Raw genomic sequence first — 20,848 nt, forward strand, 5'->3', positions numbered from 1 at the left:
AGACAAGGCTTCGATTTCTAGAGAATAAGAACGCGTTTCACAAAATGTCTGGTGAATTAAGCAATGAAATCTAATTGGAATGACGACCCCAACAGCTGTCCAAGGACTCCTGAAGTTAGGAGAGTCTGAGAAAATGAAATGAAAAATATCCGATATCCCGGCTAGAAGAAACCAACGGGTTAGACCTTCATTCCCTCAAAAAATTATTTTTATACACCAAATCAATACCCATAAAAAAATTGAAAAGGAAAATGAGGAAAAGAGAATGGAGAATGGCACCCCAGTTCCATGGGCAGCCCATATGGTATGCAGCTTTGGTAAGTGGGATTTTGTATTACCTGTTGGACTTATATACTGTACAGATATGTACATTAACCAGACTCGATGGGTCTTGAATGTAGCAACTTTCTCCTGGCTTTCGAAAGCTTCATAGGGCTTTCGAAAGCTTCATAGGGCTTTCGAAAGCTTCATAGAGCTTTCTGATCAAGCCTCTCATTCCAATTCAAGCATCTTATTAAGCTACGGAACCAGTCGCCGGTCTGGTCGCACTTGTTGACCGTCGGGAGTGGATGCTGGCTCATAGATATTCGAACGGAGTCTCCTCTCGAGAGTTGCTGCCTTCTCTTCCCATCAAAAGAAACCCATGCATTGCTTCGCGCATCTTCAGGAATCTGTTTGTTCCCCAGAATGTTTTAAATACTTGAGAAAAAGCTATATTTCGTAATACGACTATGCATGTAAAGAGCTACCTAGAAAATGCTCCACGTTGTAATATGATTATGCACGTAAAGAGCAACTTCTATGATGGACAAGTCCTCAAGATGACACCATGACAATACATGCCCTATTGTTTTCTTGTTGACTCCTTAGAGTCATACATGAGTCCAGTCGGGCGAAAGAGACGGTTCAATGTGGAAAGAAACTTCAAATTCTTCTTGGACATACAGCCCCAAATATACCAAATTCAACAAATTAATCATCCTTTCAGGGCTATAGTTTTTACCAGGCATTTTCCCACTTCGTCACACACAATCACTTCATTTTGCAGGAACTAAAGAACTGAAGTAAGCCCCTACAAGCTGAAGATCGCAGTCACACTGATGCAGTAGACACAGAACATGGCAGCATGAAAGACACTTATATTGAAAAGAGTTTTTTCACTCTCCATTATGCACCGAAAAATGCACCATATACCGCGTCAATCAACATACATCTAAATCTGCAAAGGCAACGCTAGTAAAGCAATTGAAGCAAAAGTTGCATCTAGATTTTAGCCACAAGGCTCATAAAATGAGGAATAATATTGTTAAAATTTCAACAGCTATAGTGAATTTCACCTTTAACTCAAGCCTAGCAGAGTCAGGAAGTATGACAGGCCTGAAAGAAAGAGAGTGTGGGCAGATTGGAGTAAACAACATGCAAGGAACACTTGGATGCACCTGCAGTAAGGAGATGTCACAATTAGAAAACCAGTAAAAGTAGAAAGGTAACAACGTCTAATTCTTTTGGCAGACTTTTTTTTTTTTTTGGTTGAAATTTTGGCAGACTTCTCTTGGCATTTTTCTAATTAAAATACCATATTTATACAAAACCTGGGTTAACATGCACATGCATGTGTGCATGTTTGTGCACACGCACATGAAGGGCGCAGAGGAGGGGGAGAGAGAGAGAGAGAGAGAGAGAGTAAAACAAGTGCAGATCTCCACCAGCTTGTGTGTTTGAAGCAAAATTGATATCATTTTGGTCCAGTGAGTGTATGGGTGGTTTTATTTCCAGGGGGCAAACAAAGAAACAAGTAAATGTATATGCCTGCAAATGCACGTATTTCTGGCAACATCAAATCTGTAAATGAGGACCAATTATAGAGTTTTAAGCTTTATTCCTTATGCATAATACATTCACAATTGACAAGGAAAATGTACCACACAAGCTCTAAACAAAAATTACCATAGAACCTCCTGCAGCAGTTGAATAAGCTGTACTTCCTGTGGGTGTGGCTACAATGACACCATCTCCTTGCACCTATATGACAAGGTTTTACTTGTAATTTGATGCAACAAAGAAATCAGTTCACTGCATAACAAGTTTGGAGTTTCATTTTTTTCCTGCTGAGAAGCACAAAATAGTGTTCCATTTTGATATGAAGACTGCTTCATGTATGACATGTATTAGTTCTCAAAAAGCTTTGACTAAGAAAAATAGACTCTTGTCAGCAGGAGGAAAATATGACTAGATATGTTGCCCCTTTTAAGAGCAAAATCTTAATATCTTTTCTCCAACCTTTTTTTCTTTTGGAGAATAAGTTCACTGACTCACCTTTGTAATAAGCCGATCATGTTCATAACATTCTATCTTTGAAAGGTATGGATTAGAACCCCGATCAACAACAACCTCATTTAGAACATCAAATACTTTGCCAGGCATGGCTTTCCCGTTTCGGAAGATTTCACAGCGCAGACGCATTCTAAGAGTTATATAAACACCATCAACTGTATTATTCCCATGTATGAGCTGCCTCATATCCTGTCTATAATCATCAAACTGCACCAAAAGAGAAGCAATGAGTTAAAATTAAAAGAGAAATCCTACAGAAACAATGAGAGGAAAATTGAATTGCAGAGCCTAACCTTGTGGGATGTGAGAAATCCAAGAGACCCAAGATTGAAGGATACGACAGGGGGGACAGCATCCCTGAATAAGTTTGATGCATGTAATATTACTCCATCTCCTCCCAAGCAAGCCACAAAATCAACCCTCTCATGCAGATCACTTGATAAAAACACCACAGGGTGATCAAATTGCAGTCAAATTACAGTGGAATTTATTGAAATTCTGCCTGAAAGTTCTTTCAATGCAACTGCGACTACCTGGTATCTTGACTATAAAATGTCTGAACAAACCCAAAACCCGGGATTCTAGCAAATACGTCGTGCACATCAGGTTCAACGAGGACATTCATCTTCTCTTGGTAATACAAGAAGGATGCGACCTGTATATGAGGTAACAAATCCTGAGCACTTGACTATGTGCAGTACTACAACAATACAGCAGCTATTATGACAATTACATATTCCCTAGATTACACCAGCACCCTAACATACCACAATTGGCATTATGCAGAAAAACAGCAGCAACTAATGAGTCGCTTCCTATCAAATGATACAGATTCTATTAAAGCTCTTAAGTAGCAGTCGCAAACTTGCTCAATATCCTTCTTTGGTGTCAATGGCCTTGGAATCCTTCATATAAATGTTCACATCAAGCCATTGTGCTTGCATCAGCAATTTGCATCTCAAGTTGCAGGCACTTTCAAGATCTTGCTTTTTTACTTCATGAAAAAGTGCAGGTGGGAAAATTAAAGGCGAACTAAATAGCTACTTCCAATTGATACTAGATTTCTAAATAAAAAATATAAATCTACTTCCACACAGTTATGTGCATGTGAACGAAGACAATGCCCATGCTGAGGCTAAGAGAAATGTTAATTAACATGCCCCTTCCTTGGTCCTAGCCCAACAGAGTAGAATCAATGCTGGCAGATGTGACATATAATTTCTCAAACAGCAAAGCTCTATTATTATGTGTAGGAAATATCTACCTCTTGAGCTTCTTCCATGAGCTCTGGACCCAGCTTTTTCAGTAACAGAACAGTTTTTGGGTTAGTTTTCCACATGAGCATCTGTTGCTGCGTACTAGGGTGAGTAAATGCCAACGAAGATTCAGTAACTTTCTCTCTGGCACAAGAGAAACCATCTGTACGAACTAAAAACATCTCCGCTTTCTTTCTTGACTGCACCCGTACAACACCAGTGGCCGAAGCACACATGTTTCCCTCAACTTCCGTGCCATTATCGCCATTAACTGAGGATGATTCAGCAGTTCTTTTGCGATCCTTCACAATAGTTTCAGTCATAAGATTCTCGTCTACATTATTTTTCACACGAACAGTGGTATACACAAAAGACGGGCCAGTAGAATCTAAATCATCGTCTATGGCACTCATCCTGTCATAAGCCGGTGCTTTCTGGGGCTTTTGGGAGGGGCTCTTGCCATTAAGGGAACCATTGGGACTTCCTGAATTTGCAAAACTCGACACTGGACTTCCCCTAGCATATTGGTCTTTCTGGGCTCTCTGATCAAGTGCTTCACTCAAAGCTGGGGTTGTTATCAGCTTCTTCGGCTGATTAATGAAATAAGTAGGAGGTGAGATCCTTTTGCTATTGAGGAACCTCGACATCTCCGGTTTAGAGAATATGTTGGAAGGAGGGAATTGAGACTTAAGAGGATTGATGTTAATGAATGAGTTGTTAGAAGATTCTGCCCGTTTAATGTCTGTGTCTAATGATTTCACAGTGTCGCTAGAACAGAGAGGACCATATGTCCCATTGATGTCCTCTTTGCTACTATCCCCATTTGGAGGGAGTTTCCCATGAGAAGCTCCATTGGAACTGTACGCCATTTCCAAGCTTTTCCTCAATGATTTATCTTCATTTCCAACGAATATTCCCTCTTCACCCACGAGAGATTCATGATAATCTGCACTGCCGTTCGTTGCTTCTGCAGCCACATCCTTAGCAGAGGCGGAATTGGCCTCAAATCGGCTCATGTACTGTCTCCATCTAGAAATCATAGCAGAAGTTCTCCGAGCCCCTTCTTTACTGTGGAGATAAATAGGCCTTTTGCTGCAATCTGATAGCACCGATGCAAATTTTTCCACCTGATCCATCGTAGGTGCAGTCCCTACTTCAACTGGAATTTTGATCAGTTCGATGTTCCCAGATGAAATAGCCTCATCTAAGGCCAATTGATAAAGGTTATCCTTTATCGTCTCTGCCCTTAGATCAACAATAGTTTTGAATCCATTCTCAATTAACCATTTTAGACCCTCATCAGTCACCTGACCACCCTTCCAAAATGCAACCTCAGAATCTAGGTCCTCTCTGGAAGGGGACAGATAAACAGGATTCCAGTTAGCAAACAGCAGATGAGAAGGATCACCATCCCCACGAGGAAAGCCCGAGTCGTAACAGACATTTTTCAGCCTTTGTAATTTCCTCCAGACATCCAGGCTTCTGTCATCATCCGGTGTCACGAACTTTTCAAGAGCAACATGGAGACTCTCGCAACATCGCTTCATCTCACTTCTGAACATGGCGAGGGGAGGAAGCTGATCATCCTCCATCGTGCTTACATCCTGAAATGAGTTCATGATCGAAGACCTTCCGGAAAGAACATCCTCTCTCCCCTTGTTCAAGAGAGATAACACACAACCTAGGACAGAGACAATTTTATCTTCCAAAAGCGGTTTTTCCTCCACCGCGAAATCATAAGGAACAACACATTCTCCGGTCAATGGATTGCACAGCGTGTCCATCAGCGCAGCATGGAGGCCCTCGGCAGCTCTGAAGATTCTGCAGTACGCTTCGATTTCTGCAATATCCCCAGGAACAGGACCTACCCATGCCAACTGCGACGAGTCCGGAGAGTAGCCAATTTTCTGCCAAAGAAACAAAATATCAGTCTATTGTGCACCCAGACACCGACTCAGCATCATCGATTTAGTACTACTTCCAATCACGTTCAAAAAAAGCGGCACTTTGCTAGAGGCCGAGCACAAGCAAACCTTTCTATTCTCCAACACAAAGGTGATAAGAACTTCAAAAGCTAAAGCACTACATCACGCCAAGCCAGAACCATCCTTCACTACATACAGATGCCCTCTATGAGTACTCACAGAAATAACTCATTCGCTAGGATTCAAAGCAATCACTGCGATTTCTCATGCTACGAAATGCGAATTGAAACTCCAAAAGAAAAAGGAAGAAAAATCGCAACTTTCTCGGACATATCGACTAGCGCCGAACTCGTCTTCCCCAAGGAATCGCAACTCACCTGCGAGTCGAACCCCACACCGGGCGAGAAGGCGCTCCGAATCTCGGCGCAGACGCAGAACCCGAAACGCCGCCGGAGCCCGGCCTTCCCCCGCGGCGGCGGCAGCGGCGGCGAGAACCCGCCCCCCAACATCCCGGAGCTCCGATTGCCCAGCGCCGCCCGGCAGGGGCTCAGCTTCAGCTGCGGGGGGCAGAGGTGGAGCAGCTGGAGGGGCGAGGGGGGAGCTCCGGCGGCAGCGGCGGCCGCCAGGTGGCACGCGTGGGGGCAACGCGCCATGGCGGGGACGGAGGAGGGAGGTCCAGGGCGGGAGGCTCCGGGCGAATCGCGCGGAATGAGGAGAGGAGATCGGTGGCGTCGAGGTGGCGGTGTCGATTGTGGATAATGTCGTTGGCGGGTAGCGGAGGCAATTTGGGTGGCGTCCGTTGCTCCTCGTTAGTTGTTGCTTCCTGTATTTCTCTTCTCTCTTGCTTTTGGCTCTTGCCGTGGAACAGTAGACAGTTCGATTCGGACAGGTAGTTTTCATTTGATCTTCCGATGTTGATGTCTTCCTTTTAAGTATATGTTTTTTTTTTTTTTGGGATGGGTCGCGGGCATGTTTTTCACCCCCGCCATCGCTTTTATTTATGTATTTTCCCCTCTTTTTTCCCATTATTTTCCTTTTTTGTATTTTTTTGTAACGGAAAGTGCTGGAAACACACTCGCCTCAGGCTTGACATTCGCTTGGACTCGACTCGCGGTGGGTCCCACGTGGGGGCCGACGCTACGAACGTCTAGCGAAACAACAATTTCGAGCAAGAGGTAGGCAACGCATTAAATCCATTTTCCGATGGTTTCGCAGCTAGTTAATAAATTGTTGAACATAATAATATTCATATAGATTTTTCGTACATAGCATCTGTCTCCTCCTTCCGAGGGTTCTCTCCTTGCCCTTTCCTAACTTTCTTCTTCAACATCGACAAGTAGAAGGTTTGAGCTACATCTCACCCTCCTCTCCTTCTCTCTCTTTTTTCTTTTTTTCTTTTTTTGATTTATTTGGTTCTTTATTTTCCTTTTTTTATTTTTCTTCCGTTTTGAGGAATTTTTCTCTTATGATCTAATTTAAATGTAGAAGTTTCTATCTCTCGTTTCGGGAGGTTTCTATCTCAATCTAGTCTTGATTTAGGATTTTTTGCATATATGATTTTGGGGTTTCACTTTTCTTGAGTTTCGTTAGTTTACAATTCATTTTCAAATAAGTTAAGAGGAGTTTCATGAAATTTTTACTCTCACATATATTAGATATTTACACACTCAATTTTGTTATTATGAACACCAAAGGTGAAACCGTAGCAATAGATATAAATCTCAATATGTGCTTAGTAATGAAAATGAATTCAATAATTGACTATTAGTTTTGTTTTGAAGAAATCACGGATTTGCTTATTGAGTGTATAATGCCTAATATTGTTCTAATTATTCTTTTTTTTTTTTTTTAATCTTGAGCTTGTATTATTGCGTTTCTCTATTGTATAATGAAATGTTTCTTTGACCCAAAAAAAAAAAAAAAACCTTTTATCATTTTTTATTTAAAAAGCGACTGAATTTTTTATGCTTATAAAAGTACTCTTCACTATGAATAATTACTAAACCTTTGGTCGAGTCACTTTCTTTTGACTTTAGAAATTTACCAACCTCCTTTCTATTCGGAGGTGATGGAGAGGGACAATTTTTTTCCAATAAAATTATGTTGTTTAGTATGAGTAATGAAGATCGAATACAGACGGAAATAAGAAAATATTTAGCTTAAAATTCATGTTGGCAAAACAAAAAATACAGAGACAACAACAAGAAATTAGAGAAGAGTATGTAAACAAACAATTCATGTCTCTATCGAAGAGACTGCCATATCTTGTTTTTCTTAGATCTCCTCGAACTCGTGCTAATTCTAAAAGAATTTAAAGGGGTTTGAATTTATTATGACAGCTGCAAAAACATCGCCATCTTTCTCTTGATGCCCCTCAGTTTGCCTATAAAATAAGAATTAGATTCCTCTTCATTATTTTCTCTTCCCTAACCAAGCTTGAAAGAACCAAAATCCCTTCTTTTCCTTTTTATCTTCTCTTTATGTCATTCATCAGAATCCTTATCATGCCCCTACGGTCGATTGATGCAAACGCACTTGTGAATGTCACGATTGGCTGTACATTTCATCCACAGGTGACTAAGCCTTGGCCTGAAAATCATTATTTTAGTAACACAATATCTTACTGAGGATGTCCTTTTGAAAATAAGGTTACAAGATCCAGGGAACAAAACTTTGAACGACCCACAACACCTAATTTGCCTGCCGGGCAAGATTGTAGCAAAAGTATTCCACAGAAAACACACACAAGTTTCTCGCAAATCAGACAGGCTTTCGATGGTTGTACCGAAATGCTGGTCTTCATCTACGCCATTAGCCTAGAATGGTTACATGATGTGGCGTAATATACAGTTGATCTCTGTTAGAAAAAAAGGCTTCCGTGTCTAGTGCATACAGATCGTTTATTTTACAAATATATTAGGCACTAATAGATTATTACAAAATCATCTATGTGTGAAACTTAGATGTCTCATTTTTCTATATAGGGGCAGCCCGCCATCCACATCTCGTGATCTGCTCATCTCTCCAGGACAATCACCGTGCATAAGAGTATCCTGACCTCGCCATGTATGGCCTCGGTTTAGTATAGCCTTGTCCTTTCACCATATCAACTATCACCTCTTAAATTGATCTATTACACAAATTCCGCCAGGCTTAGCTCATGCTGCTTTGTGTTCGAACTCGATCTATAATCATTTGCCGACCTGACAAATCTTCCTCATAACCAACTACCTGCATTTCATCATCAAGCTCGAATATAATCACCATAAAGCTAATGATGCTGAAATAGATTTGGCAATGATGGCCAATGGCTTTCAATAAAAAGTAAATAAAACGTTGCTAAAGAGAAATAACCGCATCAGAATGAGTTGAGAGGAAACCTGAGAATCAGTTTGTGTCTCACTAAAACCATCAAGGGCGTTTGCATTAACAGAAGGGTTGCAGATATTCTCATTCTTCTGGCTCCTGAAAAGATCACAAGCTCACAGCTAAAATGAAGACAAGACACAAGATGCCCATGTACATTTGCTCTCATTCTGGAACTCTCTTTCCATTTATAGACGAAAATAAAGTTGGCCTTTTAATGGCCTCTGCACAATCTAGTAGGCTTGAAACATTCCAGGATAAAGGAAAAATAATTATGGCTCTAGTTAATGATGACTCAAGACGATCCTTTTGTAACTACCAAAATGTTGCTGTTCTCATGGTAATGTGAAAACACATGAAGATGAACTGAAAACTGGACCGCATCACCTTGTTATTCATGCATAAGCAACTTCCAATTAGAAAAGAAAAAGAAAGGGTCACACTAATAGTCATTATTTGAGCATCAAAACCAAGAGTGACAAATTTTAACATAAGATCCTTGCGTCATGTTCATTTACCTGTCACTAGCCAACCTTAAATTTATTAAACTTCATTTTTTTATGTTAATATGCCAATCTACAATTTGCAGAATTCAGCCTTGAAATTAGAGGATGCAATGAAAAATTGAAGCCCATAAACCAAGTGAGAAACGCACTAGTCCACCACTGTCTAACCAATAGACTGCATTTATACCCTAAACTTTCTTCTCGACTCGACTCAAATAGAGAAGAGAAAACTACTTTTCTTCAAAACGTTAATAACAATATTAACTCAAAAATAATATGGATACACAATTTGAGCATATGATTCAGTCATTCTTGCAGGCGTATATTTAAACAAAATATATATACATACATATATAAATATATATATATATGAAAAATGCAGGAAAAACAAAATCTCAGTGCAGATGCATTACAAAGTTCACCTGTTTATCCATTGCTTGGACAATCCAACTACTGTAGGAGGCCCTGAATGCTCTTGGCCTAGCAATGGACAATGAGATAAGAAAAGTTGTTCCATAGTCAAGGATCCATACTAACAGAAAAGTTTCCTATGTAGAACTATAGAAAGACCTGATAGAAAGGAGACACCTCTATCACACGCAATCCTCACTGGAGACTTCAGATCATGAATCTTGCAAAAAAAAGGTGATTAGTTCAACAAATGAACAGTCATGTGCAAATGATCTTAAGAATGAATATACTCTCTTACCTTGCTTGTTTGCTCCAGCAAATCCTCAATAGCTGCAGCAACATCAGGAACAGCATCTGCAGCTTCCCCAGAATTATTCAATTTCTCCCCTTTACTGCAATCACTGTTGTTGGTAGGGTAACTAAGATGTTCTCTAAATGAGCACAAATCTTTGGGGGCATTGTCTGGAGTGACTCTTGCCTTTTTACTAGAACTTGAGTTGTCAATTTCTTCCCAAGAGAACCTGTGTCGGTTCTGATTCTGGGTAATTCTCATGTCTTGAGATTGACTTGGAAACTGTGATGGATGATCTCCAGATATTGTTTGGACAATCTGTGAAGGAAACTGGGTCATAGCACATAATCCTGCTTCTTGTTCAGAAACTTCTTTCGGGCAAAATTGCTCAGAAGGTATAAGCTTGTTCTGCTAAGAAACAGATTTTATTAGGACCTTTCATAATTTATCATAGTTTGCATTTACACAAACATGAGACAGTACCAGACGTACCTGCCTAACACACTCATATATCCAATCACATGTGACTGACTTTATACCCCATTTACACGCTGCCTCATACTTTTGCCCATTTCTGAACTTGCACAATAGATGCGTGACTTTTCTAGTCAGCTTTAACACAAACTTAGCTCCCAGAGTAAAACACAAATTTCTTAGTAAAAGTCGATCCTTCTCTTCATACTGGGAAACACAAAAGCGGAGACTCTCAAACCCTGGAAGAGGAACCCGACAGGGAAGTGGAGAATAGAGGACATGACTATCAACATCCAGCAAATATCCATCCTTCAAAGACAAGATTCACTTGCATTAGCATTCAGTGTGAAAGGCATCGTAACAAGTATCTCTATGTAAAATTGGCTGATTCTAGACAAAGCGCTGAAAATGAAAGAAATTAAGAGACAACCAAATATTCAATCAACTGCAGGTCAACAACTAATATAAAATTCTCCAAAGAACAATACTGAATCTGACAAGAACATGATACTTATTATAATTAGGAAATTTCCTTAATGGGTAAAGATCTGTTCTAGATTGTGAATATATGACACCATCTAAACAAAATCAAAGGAGGAATAATGAACTTCATTGGATTTTAATTCCTTCCTTCTTCCTTTCCGTTTCCCGTATGAGGAAGCTATGCCATGACAAAAGAATTGAGCTCAATCCATGAACTTGTGTCCTCGGTTGGGGTGGAGAGAGAGAAGGGGGTAATAATATTGCACGGCCTCAGAACGGAATAGCTAGTGCTGCATTCAAGTGCATCACCAGTTAAAAATTACTGCCATGAACCATATTCACCTAATTTTATGATCATCTTTCGACCAATTAGGGTGCTCAATATCTGTTGTCTTTCCATGTCTGCTTGCACCATGGTTATACATCACAAGCCTGATGGCCTAGATAACATCGCTCCAAGTTAAAGTTTTATACTTCTCATCCATCCCCAAAACAAAACAGACAAAATACTGAAACACAGACTTTGTTAACTGTTCAATGGATGCATGATAGATTAGAAGATGCTCACAAGAAAGCCCTCTTCTTTCCTCTGTTTGACGAAGTAACAAAGAGAGAATTTAAAGAACTCTTAATTCAACTGTCTCAACATCAAAGAATCCATGTCATGAAGATGATAGGGGCTACACCATTACGGGTTCAAAAATTTGAATTCATGAATATAAGCCAGTAAAGTATATAACTTCTTTCATTGCAAATATATGATAATGACACAAGAGATAGGAAAAAAAGAAGAAACTCCATGCTGAAAATTAACAGAAGAAAAGCTACACAAACCAAATTGTCAAGCATACCTCTAAACAACACCGAATCCAGTGGCTGGACACATAAATAGTTCCGGTGATATGGTCTTTGGGCTTTACGCCATGACACTCAATCATGAAATGAACATTCTGTGTTTCGTGATCACCCACCACTGCACCTCCTCCTTGATTTACCCATTCAATAATTTCATCACGCTGAATACAGAAAGCATTCCAAGATTTACAACAGTAGGAAAAATGTAGACATAAAAACAGAATGCACAATCAGTGTCAAATTGATGGGAAAAATTAAACAGGCGACTTGAAAAGAGTGCTCAATCAAAGGAAAAAGAATAAAATACTGCTAAATAGACGCAGAGCAAGAAAATCCAAGGAATTAATAGTTAGATCAAGGTGACTAATCCAAAAAGGAGGGGCTGTAATTGATCTTATTACGCATGATATAAGACTAATGACAGTGGCAGGGTCATCTCTGTAACAGGCAAGACCAAATGTAGATAACCAGTCTAGATTGGTAACTAATTGAAAAGCAACCCAATGGCACAAAATGGGCATGTATCATACAGTTAGAGAAATTTGTAAACTATATATGATAGAAATTGACGATTCAGTAAGCTTTGAATATAAACTTAGACATTAAGAAGTAGGACTGCTCAACTTAGGGGCATGCATCAAGGCCCATGGACCACAAAGAATATATCTAACCATGCAGCCTTTCACGGTTCCTTCATACAGAAAATTCAAAACTCAAAACCAAATGCTTATGAATTCACACGTCAGTTATACATAAACCAACAATGTTAAAGGCTCCCTGCAGAGAGGCGCTACTTAGATCACTTATGTGAAGAAGATAATCCAGGTCAGAAAGGTTTCTGAACTCCTTTCAGGGGCCAATATGTAGACCAAATCAAAGGGGAAAGCAGCCAGATGGAGTAATAATCTGCTCTAGGGTATGAAAATTTAGTTCCATACTTTAGCCATGTTGGAAAACTATGTTGAATATTCATATGCTCCAACTGGCACTTCGGAGAAAGTTGGACCACTTTAATTTTATGCTTAATAATTTAAGAAAAGTCCAGCTTTGTAACTTACCCTATCTTCAGGAAAGGTGTTGGAGAAATGAAAAGTTCTCCCCTTAAACACACTAGATGCCTTCCCATCCTGAGTAATACAGTTACTCCACGTCTTCTTAGGGACTTTATCCTCATTACTTATGGGATGAGAAACGTTAAGCTCTGATGGTTTTGCTACTCCTTCAAGACTGGTTCTGCCGTTGGTAATTCGCTCCTGCTCGCGTTTATCAAATGATACTCTAACTTCCCCATTAGAATTACTCAACATCTGATCAGCAGGAATTTTAGGTGGAGCACAGTTACTGCTTCCCTGGTTCATGCTAATTGCATTGATGGCAGGTCCCTTGCTGAAGCATATGGATCCTGTGAATTGAGGTGTGTTGGAAATAAGTTATTGAGTGCAAATCAACACTCCTTTACAATTCTCAGAACTAGCAGAAAATAACTCCAACGTATAATTAAATACAATTAGCAAACCTTTTGGGACGAGTAGATCAAGGGCAATGTGCTTCTGCAAGACAGGGACTTCCTTCTTTTCACGGTCGCAATCTTCAAGCCAGCCTCTTCGCACCACATTTATAAGACCCATTGAGGCAATGCTTCTTACCTCCTTTTTCTCGCTAGAGAAATCATATGAGCAAAATACACAAAGCTTCAGCACAAAAAGCAATTAAGAAATCACAAGTAATAGGCCCAGGAAAGGTGCATCAAGTACTAGTGACCTCAAGCTGACATAACCGGACATTTTGCGCTCTTAACGCAAAGCACATTAAAAAGCCAACTCAAACTGAGTGTCAAAAAATCCAGAGTTTGTTTTCTCAATAGATACTACAAAATTCCAAAACTCACCTTTCTGAAGGTAATCCAACTACAACGTGCGTCAATCTTTCGTTTAGAGTTGTATACCGAGAGGCTCCTCCTCTCCGCACCATATTGACTAGATTACGCAATTCAGAAGACTCAAACCCAACTAGCGTTAACCTACATTCTGACAAATACAGGTCATTGTCTTCATTTTCAGAGTCTGCAGCAACACAACCATCATGATTCACTTCACCATTGGATTGCACAGCTGGCACTTCACCACTATCCTCTTTTCCAAGGACATGGGGATCCACAAACATTGAAGACACATTCTGTGAGAGAGTAGTTTCTAAATCTGGATCGGCATGGTCAGTAGCTGAAATGGAATGGAAGTCCCGATCTCCAACTATTGAAGAGGGGAGAGACTGTGAACTTCCAATAACTCTGTCCTGATTTTGCTGACTACTTGCAGTTTTCACTGAAGACATGGAACTACCCTGAACAGGATAGGACTCCTCATTAAGACATGCTAGTCAGCAAAAGCAGACAAAATTAGAGTCAGACAACTAGATGGCCCAAAAAGAACATAATGTTCCTATATTTGACAGCAACAAGGTATTTTAGTAACAGAAATATCACCTTTCCTGGAAGTTGATTGATCAAACCATTTGCGATTCACAATATGAATGTGACCCCATCTTTTAGCAACCTTGTACTTATCACCTTCTGGAGCTTACAGCCAGTCAAGGGCACAACACAATCTAAAGAATTTAGAATCACCATAGTGGGACTCGCGGTGCTCAAGGCATCATATATGAGGCCAATAGAATCATTCAATGGTAATAACATTGCTGAGCAATGTGCTTAGAGAAGCCAACAGGCAGTCCTAACTCACACTGGAAAAGCAAGAACTTGTAACAGAAACCGAAGAAATTGATGATCTTTTAACAATTGGCGGTTCAAATTGTACGTCATTTAAAACCTTGGATCCTTGAAACACAGAACACAACTCTTTAGGAACAACTTAGAAGTCAAAGTCCATGATAATCTCATGCCAGGAAGTTTCACTGTTTCTCATCTGAGTAATCAAATTCCCAAGTTAAAGGATATTACCAAAACCAGGATAAAATCAAGTATAGCTATTTCCCATTTCAAACTTCGATAGTCACTAAACCTTGAAATGATACAGATTTTCTTTTCAAAATCTTAAATAGCATTTTCATAAGCGAAGAAGAGATAAAGATATGTGCATTTCACATGCCAATCAGATATCAAAGGGAAAATATGCAAGCAAATCACTGGACCTTAATCTTGAAGAAGAAAAGGATATTTCTGCAATTAAATGAGTGCACTTCCTGGTCAATTCTGCAGAATATTTCCCACCATTTTGTGTGAGAGACTTCTGAATCTCCTTCCGCGCATCTGAGATAATGAAGGACATAAAAATTGAAGAACTGGATGACAACCAACAGCAGCAGCTATATCAAATGATCAGTACCTGCAGGAATTCCAGTGACGGATATTGTCAATCCAGAAAATGGAAGAACTCTGTAAGACTCCTGAGGTACCACACGGTGCTCATTACGGCATTGGTATAACCAATTAATGGTGACGACAGGTTTCTTCAGAACATTTAAAGCCCACTGCACAATGACAACATTAATTGATAAATACAATTCATCTCTCAAGGATGGGATTCTTAAAAAAAAAATTTCAGAGGATATTCAAAAAAATATGGAGGAAACCCTTCCTTAATTCAGCCAACTTAAGCAGAGTACTACCTAGGATGCTTCCCATACTTAATGAAAAAGCATAATGAATCTCATTTAAAGTAATTTAACCTTATATGACAAATTCGATACTCTTAAACTAAATTTAAAAAAGAAAAAAAAAAAAAAGGACTGAATTCAAAGTAATAACTCCAAGACTTAAACCTTGTATTTTGCAGCCAAAACATTCTTCGCAATTACGAAGCTAACATCAGCCAAAGTTTTAGACTGTAGAATTCCCCCCATTGAAGTTACCAATTTCTCAATCTCAGCCTGCAGATTCACAGAAATGGCGAAACAATTAGAGAGATGACAGGCCGCCGCCATATTTGTTCGGACAAAAGCATGTCTGGAGCCAAAAGAATCAAAGGGCCGCCTAGAAGGATACATGGATAAGGATAACTGACGCACCGCACTGAATTTGAGAGACGAGCAACAGCAAAGATTACACCCTAAAGGATCATACAAGGCCAGGCTTATCTACAAACAGCTATACCTTCTCATCCACCTCAAAACCAGAAGCAAGGACTTTGACACCTTCCATCGCAAGACAGCAAGTATACCCCTTTTGAGGCAGAGGTCTCCGTTCTTTCGCACACGAAACCACGCACTGCGGACCTGCCAAGAAGCCAAAACATCCTCCATAAAAATCGGACATTTTTCCCCAAAGCCAGAAGAACTCCTACTCTCAACTTGCTTGTCCATCACATTGACCCCCACTGCTCCCGTTCTCATTTCTCGACCACAAGTCGCGGTTCAGCATTGAGCAGCCTCAATCGAAAACCAGAAACTAAATAAAAACAAGGACGAGAACAAGAACTTTACCGACTAGCTTACACCCCTTCGCCCGAAGATCCTCGAACTTCTCCTGCGAAAAACAACACAACAACCTTCAGGAACCCCGACTCCTCGAAACGAAACCCGAACAGCCGTAGCGCCCGACCCCGATGCCCGAACTCACGTGGTCGGGGAGGAGATGACGTGGAAATCGGAGGGCCCGTTCCTGGACGGATCGCAGCAGAGGAAGACGTCGGCCCCGTTGAGCTTGAGCGCGTCGTGGAGGGTGTCGAACAGCTCGGGCGGGACCAGGTTCCTCGACATGAACACGCTCGCTCCCTGGAACGGCTTCGTCTTCATCATTCTTCCCTCTCCTCTTCTCTTCCCTTCCCTTCCTTCCTTCTCGGGCGGCGGCGGCGGCGGCGGCGGACCTTCAGCAGACGATCGGGCTCATCGCTGAGGATTCTGCGGAATCCGAATGCGTGCGCAAAGACGAATCGGAACTTGGAAGAGGATGGAGCATGGAGGATGGAGGAGGGAATTGGGGGGGAGAAGATTGAGTAGGAGTGAGCTTGTTCTGAATTGTTCCCCCAAATTGGGATGAATTAGGGCGTGAGAAAGCGCGGGAAGGGCTCTTCTTGGGTCCTTTTTTCGGATTTTTCCTTTTTAATTCCCCTCTTTCGCTATTGATTTTGTGGATTATTTGTCCCAAAAAACCCCTCCGACTTTCACACCGTTACATGCTTGCTCTCGAACTGGAAAAGCTATATACTGTACCGGCGGCGCCGTAAAAGAGAGAAGAAAATAAAAAATAAAAGAAAAAAATTCAGAATGATCTTTTAAAAAATTATAAAATTCATCTATGTCAGCATAGACATTCACAATAGTGACTTCTGGTCAAAATTGACCTGAAAGATTATATTGATAATTTATTAAAAGATTTATAATTAAATTTGTCAAATTAAAAAAGTTCATGATTGAATTAATATCTATATAATAAGTTAGTGATTGTTTTATTAATTTTTCCTAAAAAGATAGTTAAATGTCTTGATCGAATGTTCACATGAAGTTTTTACTATGGACCAATAATGTAAAAAAATTACTTGGATCGTGGATAACACTTTGGATCATGTTTCGAGGGAAACCAAATATTATGGCCTCTTAGAGATAAATCTTTTTATAGAGTTCATTAGTAGACTATATGACCAACCAAAAAATCTTTAGAGATATCTACAGAGCAAGTCCAGATGTTAATCATGCTAATAAACGTGAGTCAAAACATTAATTCTGTCCATTTAAATCTCAAAAGTTATAACTATGATATATTTGAGTCATTTTATTAATTTCATCAATCGATGGATACTACCAGCCACTTGGTGTTTTCCATCCACTAAAACCTAGTGGAACTACTGAATGACTAACATTGACAAATACGATAAATTGAGAGCTTAGATACACAAAATGAAAGTTTTAAGACCCAAAGGTATTATCACAATAATTTTTAGGTTGACTTACAAATTCATCAATGGAGAAACACATATCCCACACTAGCAAAACATACGATCGATTCCTATGAACTCAACTTTGGAAATACACTTGCTATGTTTGCACATATAATCTTGGGACAAATGCAACAATTGTGAAAATCAAATAAATCAGTACATGGCATCTCGGATCGCACATGAGTGTCGCGAAACAGTAAGGGTAGTGGTAAAAGTAGACATACAATAAGGTCCGATATATACTTTGGGACTTTGGAACCTATAAAGGACTACTTGGAACATCTAAATAAAGACAATTAGGAATTTTCTAAATGTAATTGAGTTTCCATACTTTACATCAATATCAGGGAAAAGTCCTCTTTGCCTCGCTATTCAATTCTAGTCTTTACATCTCATCCCTAAGGGTAAAAAAAAAAAAAACCTAAACTAATACATCTATTATAAATTTACCTTAAATTATTTTTTATCATAAAAATCCCAAACTGATATATTTATGACCAATTTACTCTCCATTAATTTTCATTAAATTGGATTAATATCATAAAAAATCACAAATCGGTACACTTATGACAATCTGAGGTAAAACTCTAGATCGGTACATCTCGTCAACTACCACTATCTTTTAACTTAACAAATTTAAACAATCACAAATCGGTACATTCGTCAACTACCGATATGTTTTTCTTCTTTCTTTTCCATACATAATAATTATAAAATCTTCAACATTGCCATGATGGGATGATAGAAACCATATTCAAAATTGCTAGTTGTGCTTATTCTAAACATGCCATGTGAAACCCACCTAATTTTCTCCTTGTCTAAACCAACTCCAGAAAGTGGAACTCCCAACCACTTAGGGGGTGTATGACAAACCAGAATTTCTGTTCCATAAATCATTTTTCTATTCCAAACTTGTTTCGGAATAGAATTCCATTTAACAAAATTATTTCATTTTTCTATTTATGAAATAGATTTTTGTTTTAGAAATAGGTTTGAAATAAAAATCAGAAGTAAAATTTTTCAACTTTTCCATTTTTGGAATAAAAATAAGAAATAAAAATTATTCTCATCGTTCGTCCTTACTACGAACCGGTTGTCCATCTGTGGCCGCCAACCACTTGTTTGAAAGGGAAAAATTTTATATCGTTATTAAACGAATTTATATTTTTAGAGTAGAAATTTTATATTGTTATCAAATGAGTATTTTTGCTTATAAATTCATCTAGAAATAAAAATAGAAAAATCTATTTCTCTTCCAGAAATTAATTTCTAACTAGAATGGTTATCATTCGAGCCCTTATTATACATGATGTAGAATTGTAGATTAATGTCATATGACCCGTGTATATTGATGCAAGCAAAATTACAAAATAATCAAATTGCTTTAAGACGATGGCATGCCAATAAGAAAACTGAATTTAACAATTAATATAGAGCATTCATGGTATAAAATTGTCAATGCAATAAGAAATCTTCCGGAAGCGACTTTTTCATCCTTGATTAGATAGTTGGCGAGAGAGTAAGAAAGTTAAACCCTTCAAACCAATAATAGATAAAAACTATTTGTGTTTTTAGTGAGAAGTTAGACAAAAGGAAGCAAATCTACCTTAAGAAAAAAAATAGATGTACGATAGATCAATCGACGAGAAGAAGCAATATCTTTCTGTTTGGTAATAGACAAAGAGCAATCGGTGCTTGATACATTAAGTCCAAAAGCAAAGGTACTCTCTCGTGTTCACTTGGGGCTGGAGCAAAGGTGTTCTGTCACTTACGATGGACCCCTACAACATTTCATTTCTCATCCCTTTTGTAGGATTGCCTTCGGTATTTTGTGGAATGCTGTTGTATCATCTCCTCTTGGATTTTCCAATATTACAAATGCCAGGTCGCATTTCACGCTAGGCTCCGTTCGTTTCGCGGAAAATAACTTCCAGAAAATATTTTCCTGAATTTCCGGTGTTCGGATGGCGGAAAATACACGGTCAACGGAAAATATTTTCCGGTCAACGGAAAATTCCTCTTTGGAATCGCGGAAAATGACTTCCTCTTTTGAAAAGAGGAAAAGAGGAAGTCATTTTCCGCAGCTCTCGCGCTCCAGCTCCTTTTTCCTTCGTTCTCATTCTCTCTCTCTCTCTTTCTTGCTCTCCCTGCTGCAATGGCTTCCTTCTCCGGGATCAGCCTCCGCCCTACCCGGCCGCTCCTGCCCGCCTGCTCCGTCCGGGCGCCGCCGCGCCCGCGCTCGCTTCCCCGGCGACTCGAAGCCGCTCGGGAGGATCCGGCTCAAGAGGGAGTATCTGCGGCGCGCCGAGAGGCCGGAGCCCGCCGCCATCCGGGCCGCTCGTCGTGCGGCCGCGAGCCGTGAGCCCGTCGGATCGCGGCGGAGCTTGCGGCTCACCGGATCTAGCGGCAAAGCTCGGGCTCTCGATCCGGGCGAGCTCGAGCTCGTCGCGATCCGCGCGCTCGGGTGAGATCGGCCGAGCCTCGAGCTCGCCGGATCGGCCACGGGTCTTGGTCGGCGGCGGGCGGCCCGGCCATTGTCGAGCGGGAAGGAGGCGGCGGCGGAAGGAGGAGGAAGGAGGCGACGGCGGACGAAGGAGGAGGAAGAAGGAGGAGGAAGGAGGAAGGAAAAGAAAAAGAAAAATAAATAATAAAAATTTCTATTTTAAAAAATATAAATAATTTAAAAATCATTTTTAAAAAATATAAATAAAATAAAATAAATTTTTGGTCAATTAAAAATATTAAAATTCAATTTTGATATTTTTTTCCAAACAATTAAATGAACTAACGAACAATGGAAAATATTTTCCACTCAAATTTTAGATTTTGGCCGAACATCGGAAAATAGAGTCATTTTCTGGAAAATGACTTCCAGAAAATGTTTTCCGAAAACATGATATTTTCCGCGAAACGAACGGAGTCGTAATGGTGATTTTAGTTTTGATCCATCAACGAAGAATCACATGCACGGAATAAGCATGATTCACATTTACAAGAACAGACAGTTGACAGTGGGCAATTATGAGTCTTTCCAGGATCGTACGTGGTTGCAAAA

General features: G+C 39.9%; 2 protein-coding genes across 5 annotated transcripts; both read right to left on the minus strand.

Moving 5' to 3' along the window:
- Positions 1-162: 162 nt before the first annotated feature.
- LOC104450540 (NAD kinase 2, chloroplastic) lies at positions 163-6,343 on the minus strand. Of its 2 annotated transcripts, XM_039315609.1 has the most exons (9): positions 5,893-6,343; positions 3,599-5,497; positions 2,868-2,989; positions 2,628-2,769; positions 2,317-2,541; positions 1,948-2,022; positions 1,338-1,439; positions 474-671; positions 163-433 (listed from the first exon to the last, which is right to left on the minus strand). In XM_039315609.1, the coding sequence occupies exons 1-9, from the start codon at positions 6,166-6,168 to the stop codon at positions 428-430; spliced, it is 3,045 nt and encodes a 1,014-aa protein (XP_039171543.1). In that variant the 5' UTR covers positions 6,169-6,343; the 3' UTR covers positions 163-427. The 2 variants fall into 2 exon arrangements, with proteins under 2 accessions (XP_039171543.1, XP_010063433.2); XM_010065131.3 differs by having other exon boundaries at positions 163-671.
- Positions 6,344-8,179: 1,836 nt separating this feature from the next.
- On the minus strand, positions 8,180-16,905 carry LOC120294616 (DNA topoisomerase 2-binding protein 1-like). 3 transcript variants are annotated; one of them, XM_039314906.1, is made up of 17 exons: positions 16,496-16,905; positions 16,340-16,382; positions 16,011-16,132; positions 15,680-15,787; positions 15,244-15,388; positions 15,076-15,167; positions 14,385-14,478; positions 13,791-14,274; positions 13,419-13,561; positions 12,961-13,304; positions 11,899-12,063; positions 10,583-10,873; positions 10,097-10,498; positions 9,958-10,018; positions 9,810-9,867; positions 8,896-8,980; positions 8,180-8,746 (listed from the first exon to the last, which is right to left on the minus strand). In XM_039314906.1, exons 1-17 carry the CDS (start codon positions 16,652-16,654, stop codon positions 8,669-8,671), a joined length of 2,874 nt encoding a protein of 957 aa, XP_039170840.1. In that variant the 5' UTR covers positions 16,655-16,905; the 3' UTR covers positions 8,180-8,668. The 3 variants fall into 3 exon arrangements, with proteins under 3 accessions (XP_039170840.1, XP_039170838.1, XP_039170839.1); XM_039314904.1 differs by having other exon boundaries at positions 9,976-10,018; positions 16,340-16,903; XM_039314905.1 differs by lacking the exons at positions 15,244-15,388; positions 16,011-16,132; positions 16,340-16,382; positions 16,496-16,905 and having other exon boundaries at positions 15,076-15,243.
- Positions 16,906-20,848: the final 3,943 nt, after the last annotated feature.

This window comes from Eucalyptus grandis, chromosome 6 (assembly GCF_016545825.1).
Source record: "Eucalyptus grandis isolate ANBG69807.140 chromosome 6, ASM1654582v1, whole genome shotgun sequence".
In the NCBI taxonomy this organism is placed as follows: Eukaryota; Viridiplantae; Streptophyta; class Magnoliopsida; order Myrtales; family Myrtaceae; genus Eucalyptus; species Eucalyptus grandis.

What these genes read in the sequence shown, in the direction of transcription:
- LOC120294616 (XM_039314906.1), bottom strand. Translation starts at nt 16,654, where the DNA reads ATGATGAAGACGAAGCCGTTCCAGGGAGCGAGCGTGTTCATGTCGAGG. An exon ending in GAAGGGGTGTAAGCTAGTCG is followed by an intron (nt 16,133 to 16,339) that starts GTAAAGTTCTTG and finishes GCTTCTTGGCAG; the next exon opens with GTCCGCAGTGCGTGGTTTCG. An exon ending in GGATTCGGTGTTGTTTAGAG is followed by an intron (nt 10,874 to 11,898) that starts GTATGCTTGACA and finishes TTGTCTTTGAAG; the next exon opens with GATGGATATTTGCTGGATGT.
- LOC104450540 (XM_039315609.1), bottom strand. Translation starts at nt 6,168, where the DNA reads ATGGCGCGTTGCCCCCACGCGTGCCACCTGGCGGCCGCCGCTGCCGCC. An exon ending in TCATGGAAGAAGCTCAAGAG is followed by an intron (nt 2,990 to 3,598) that starts GTAGATATTTCC and finishes CCTCATATACAG; the next exon opens with GTCGCATCCTTCTTGTATTA. An exon ending in ATGATCGGCTTATTACAAAG is followed by an intron (nt 2,023 to 2,316) that starts GTGAGTCAGTGA and finishes CTTGTCATATAG; the next exon opens with GTGCAAGGAGATGGTGTCAT.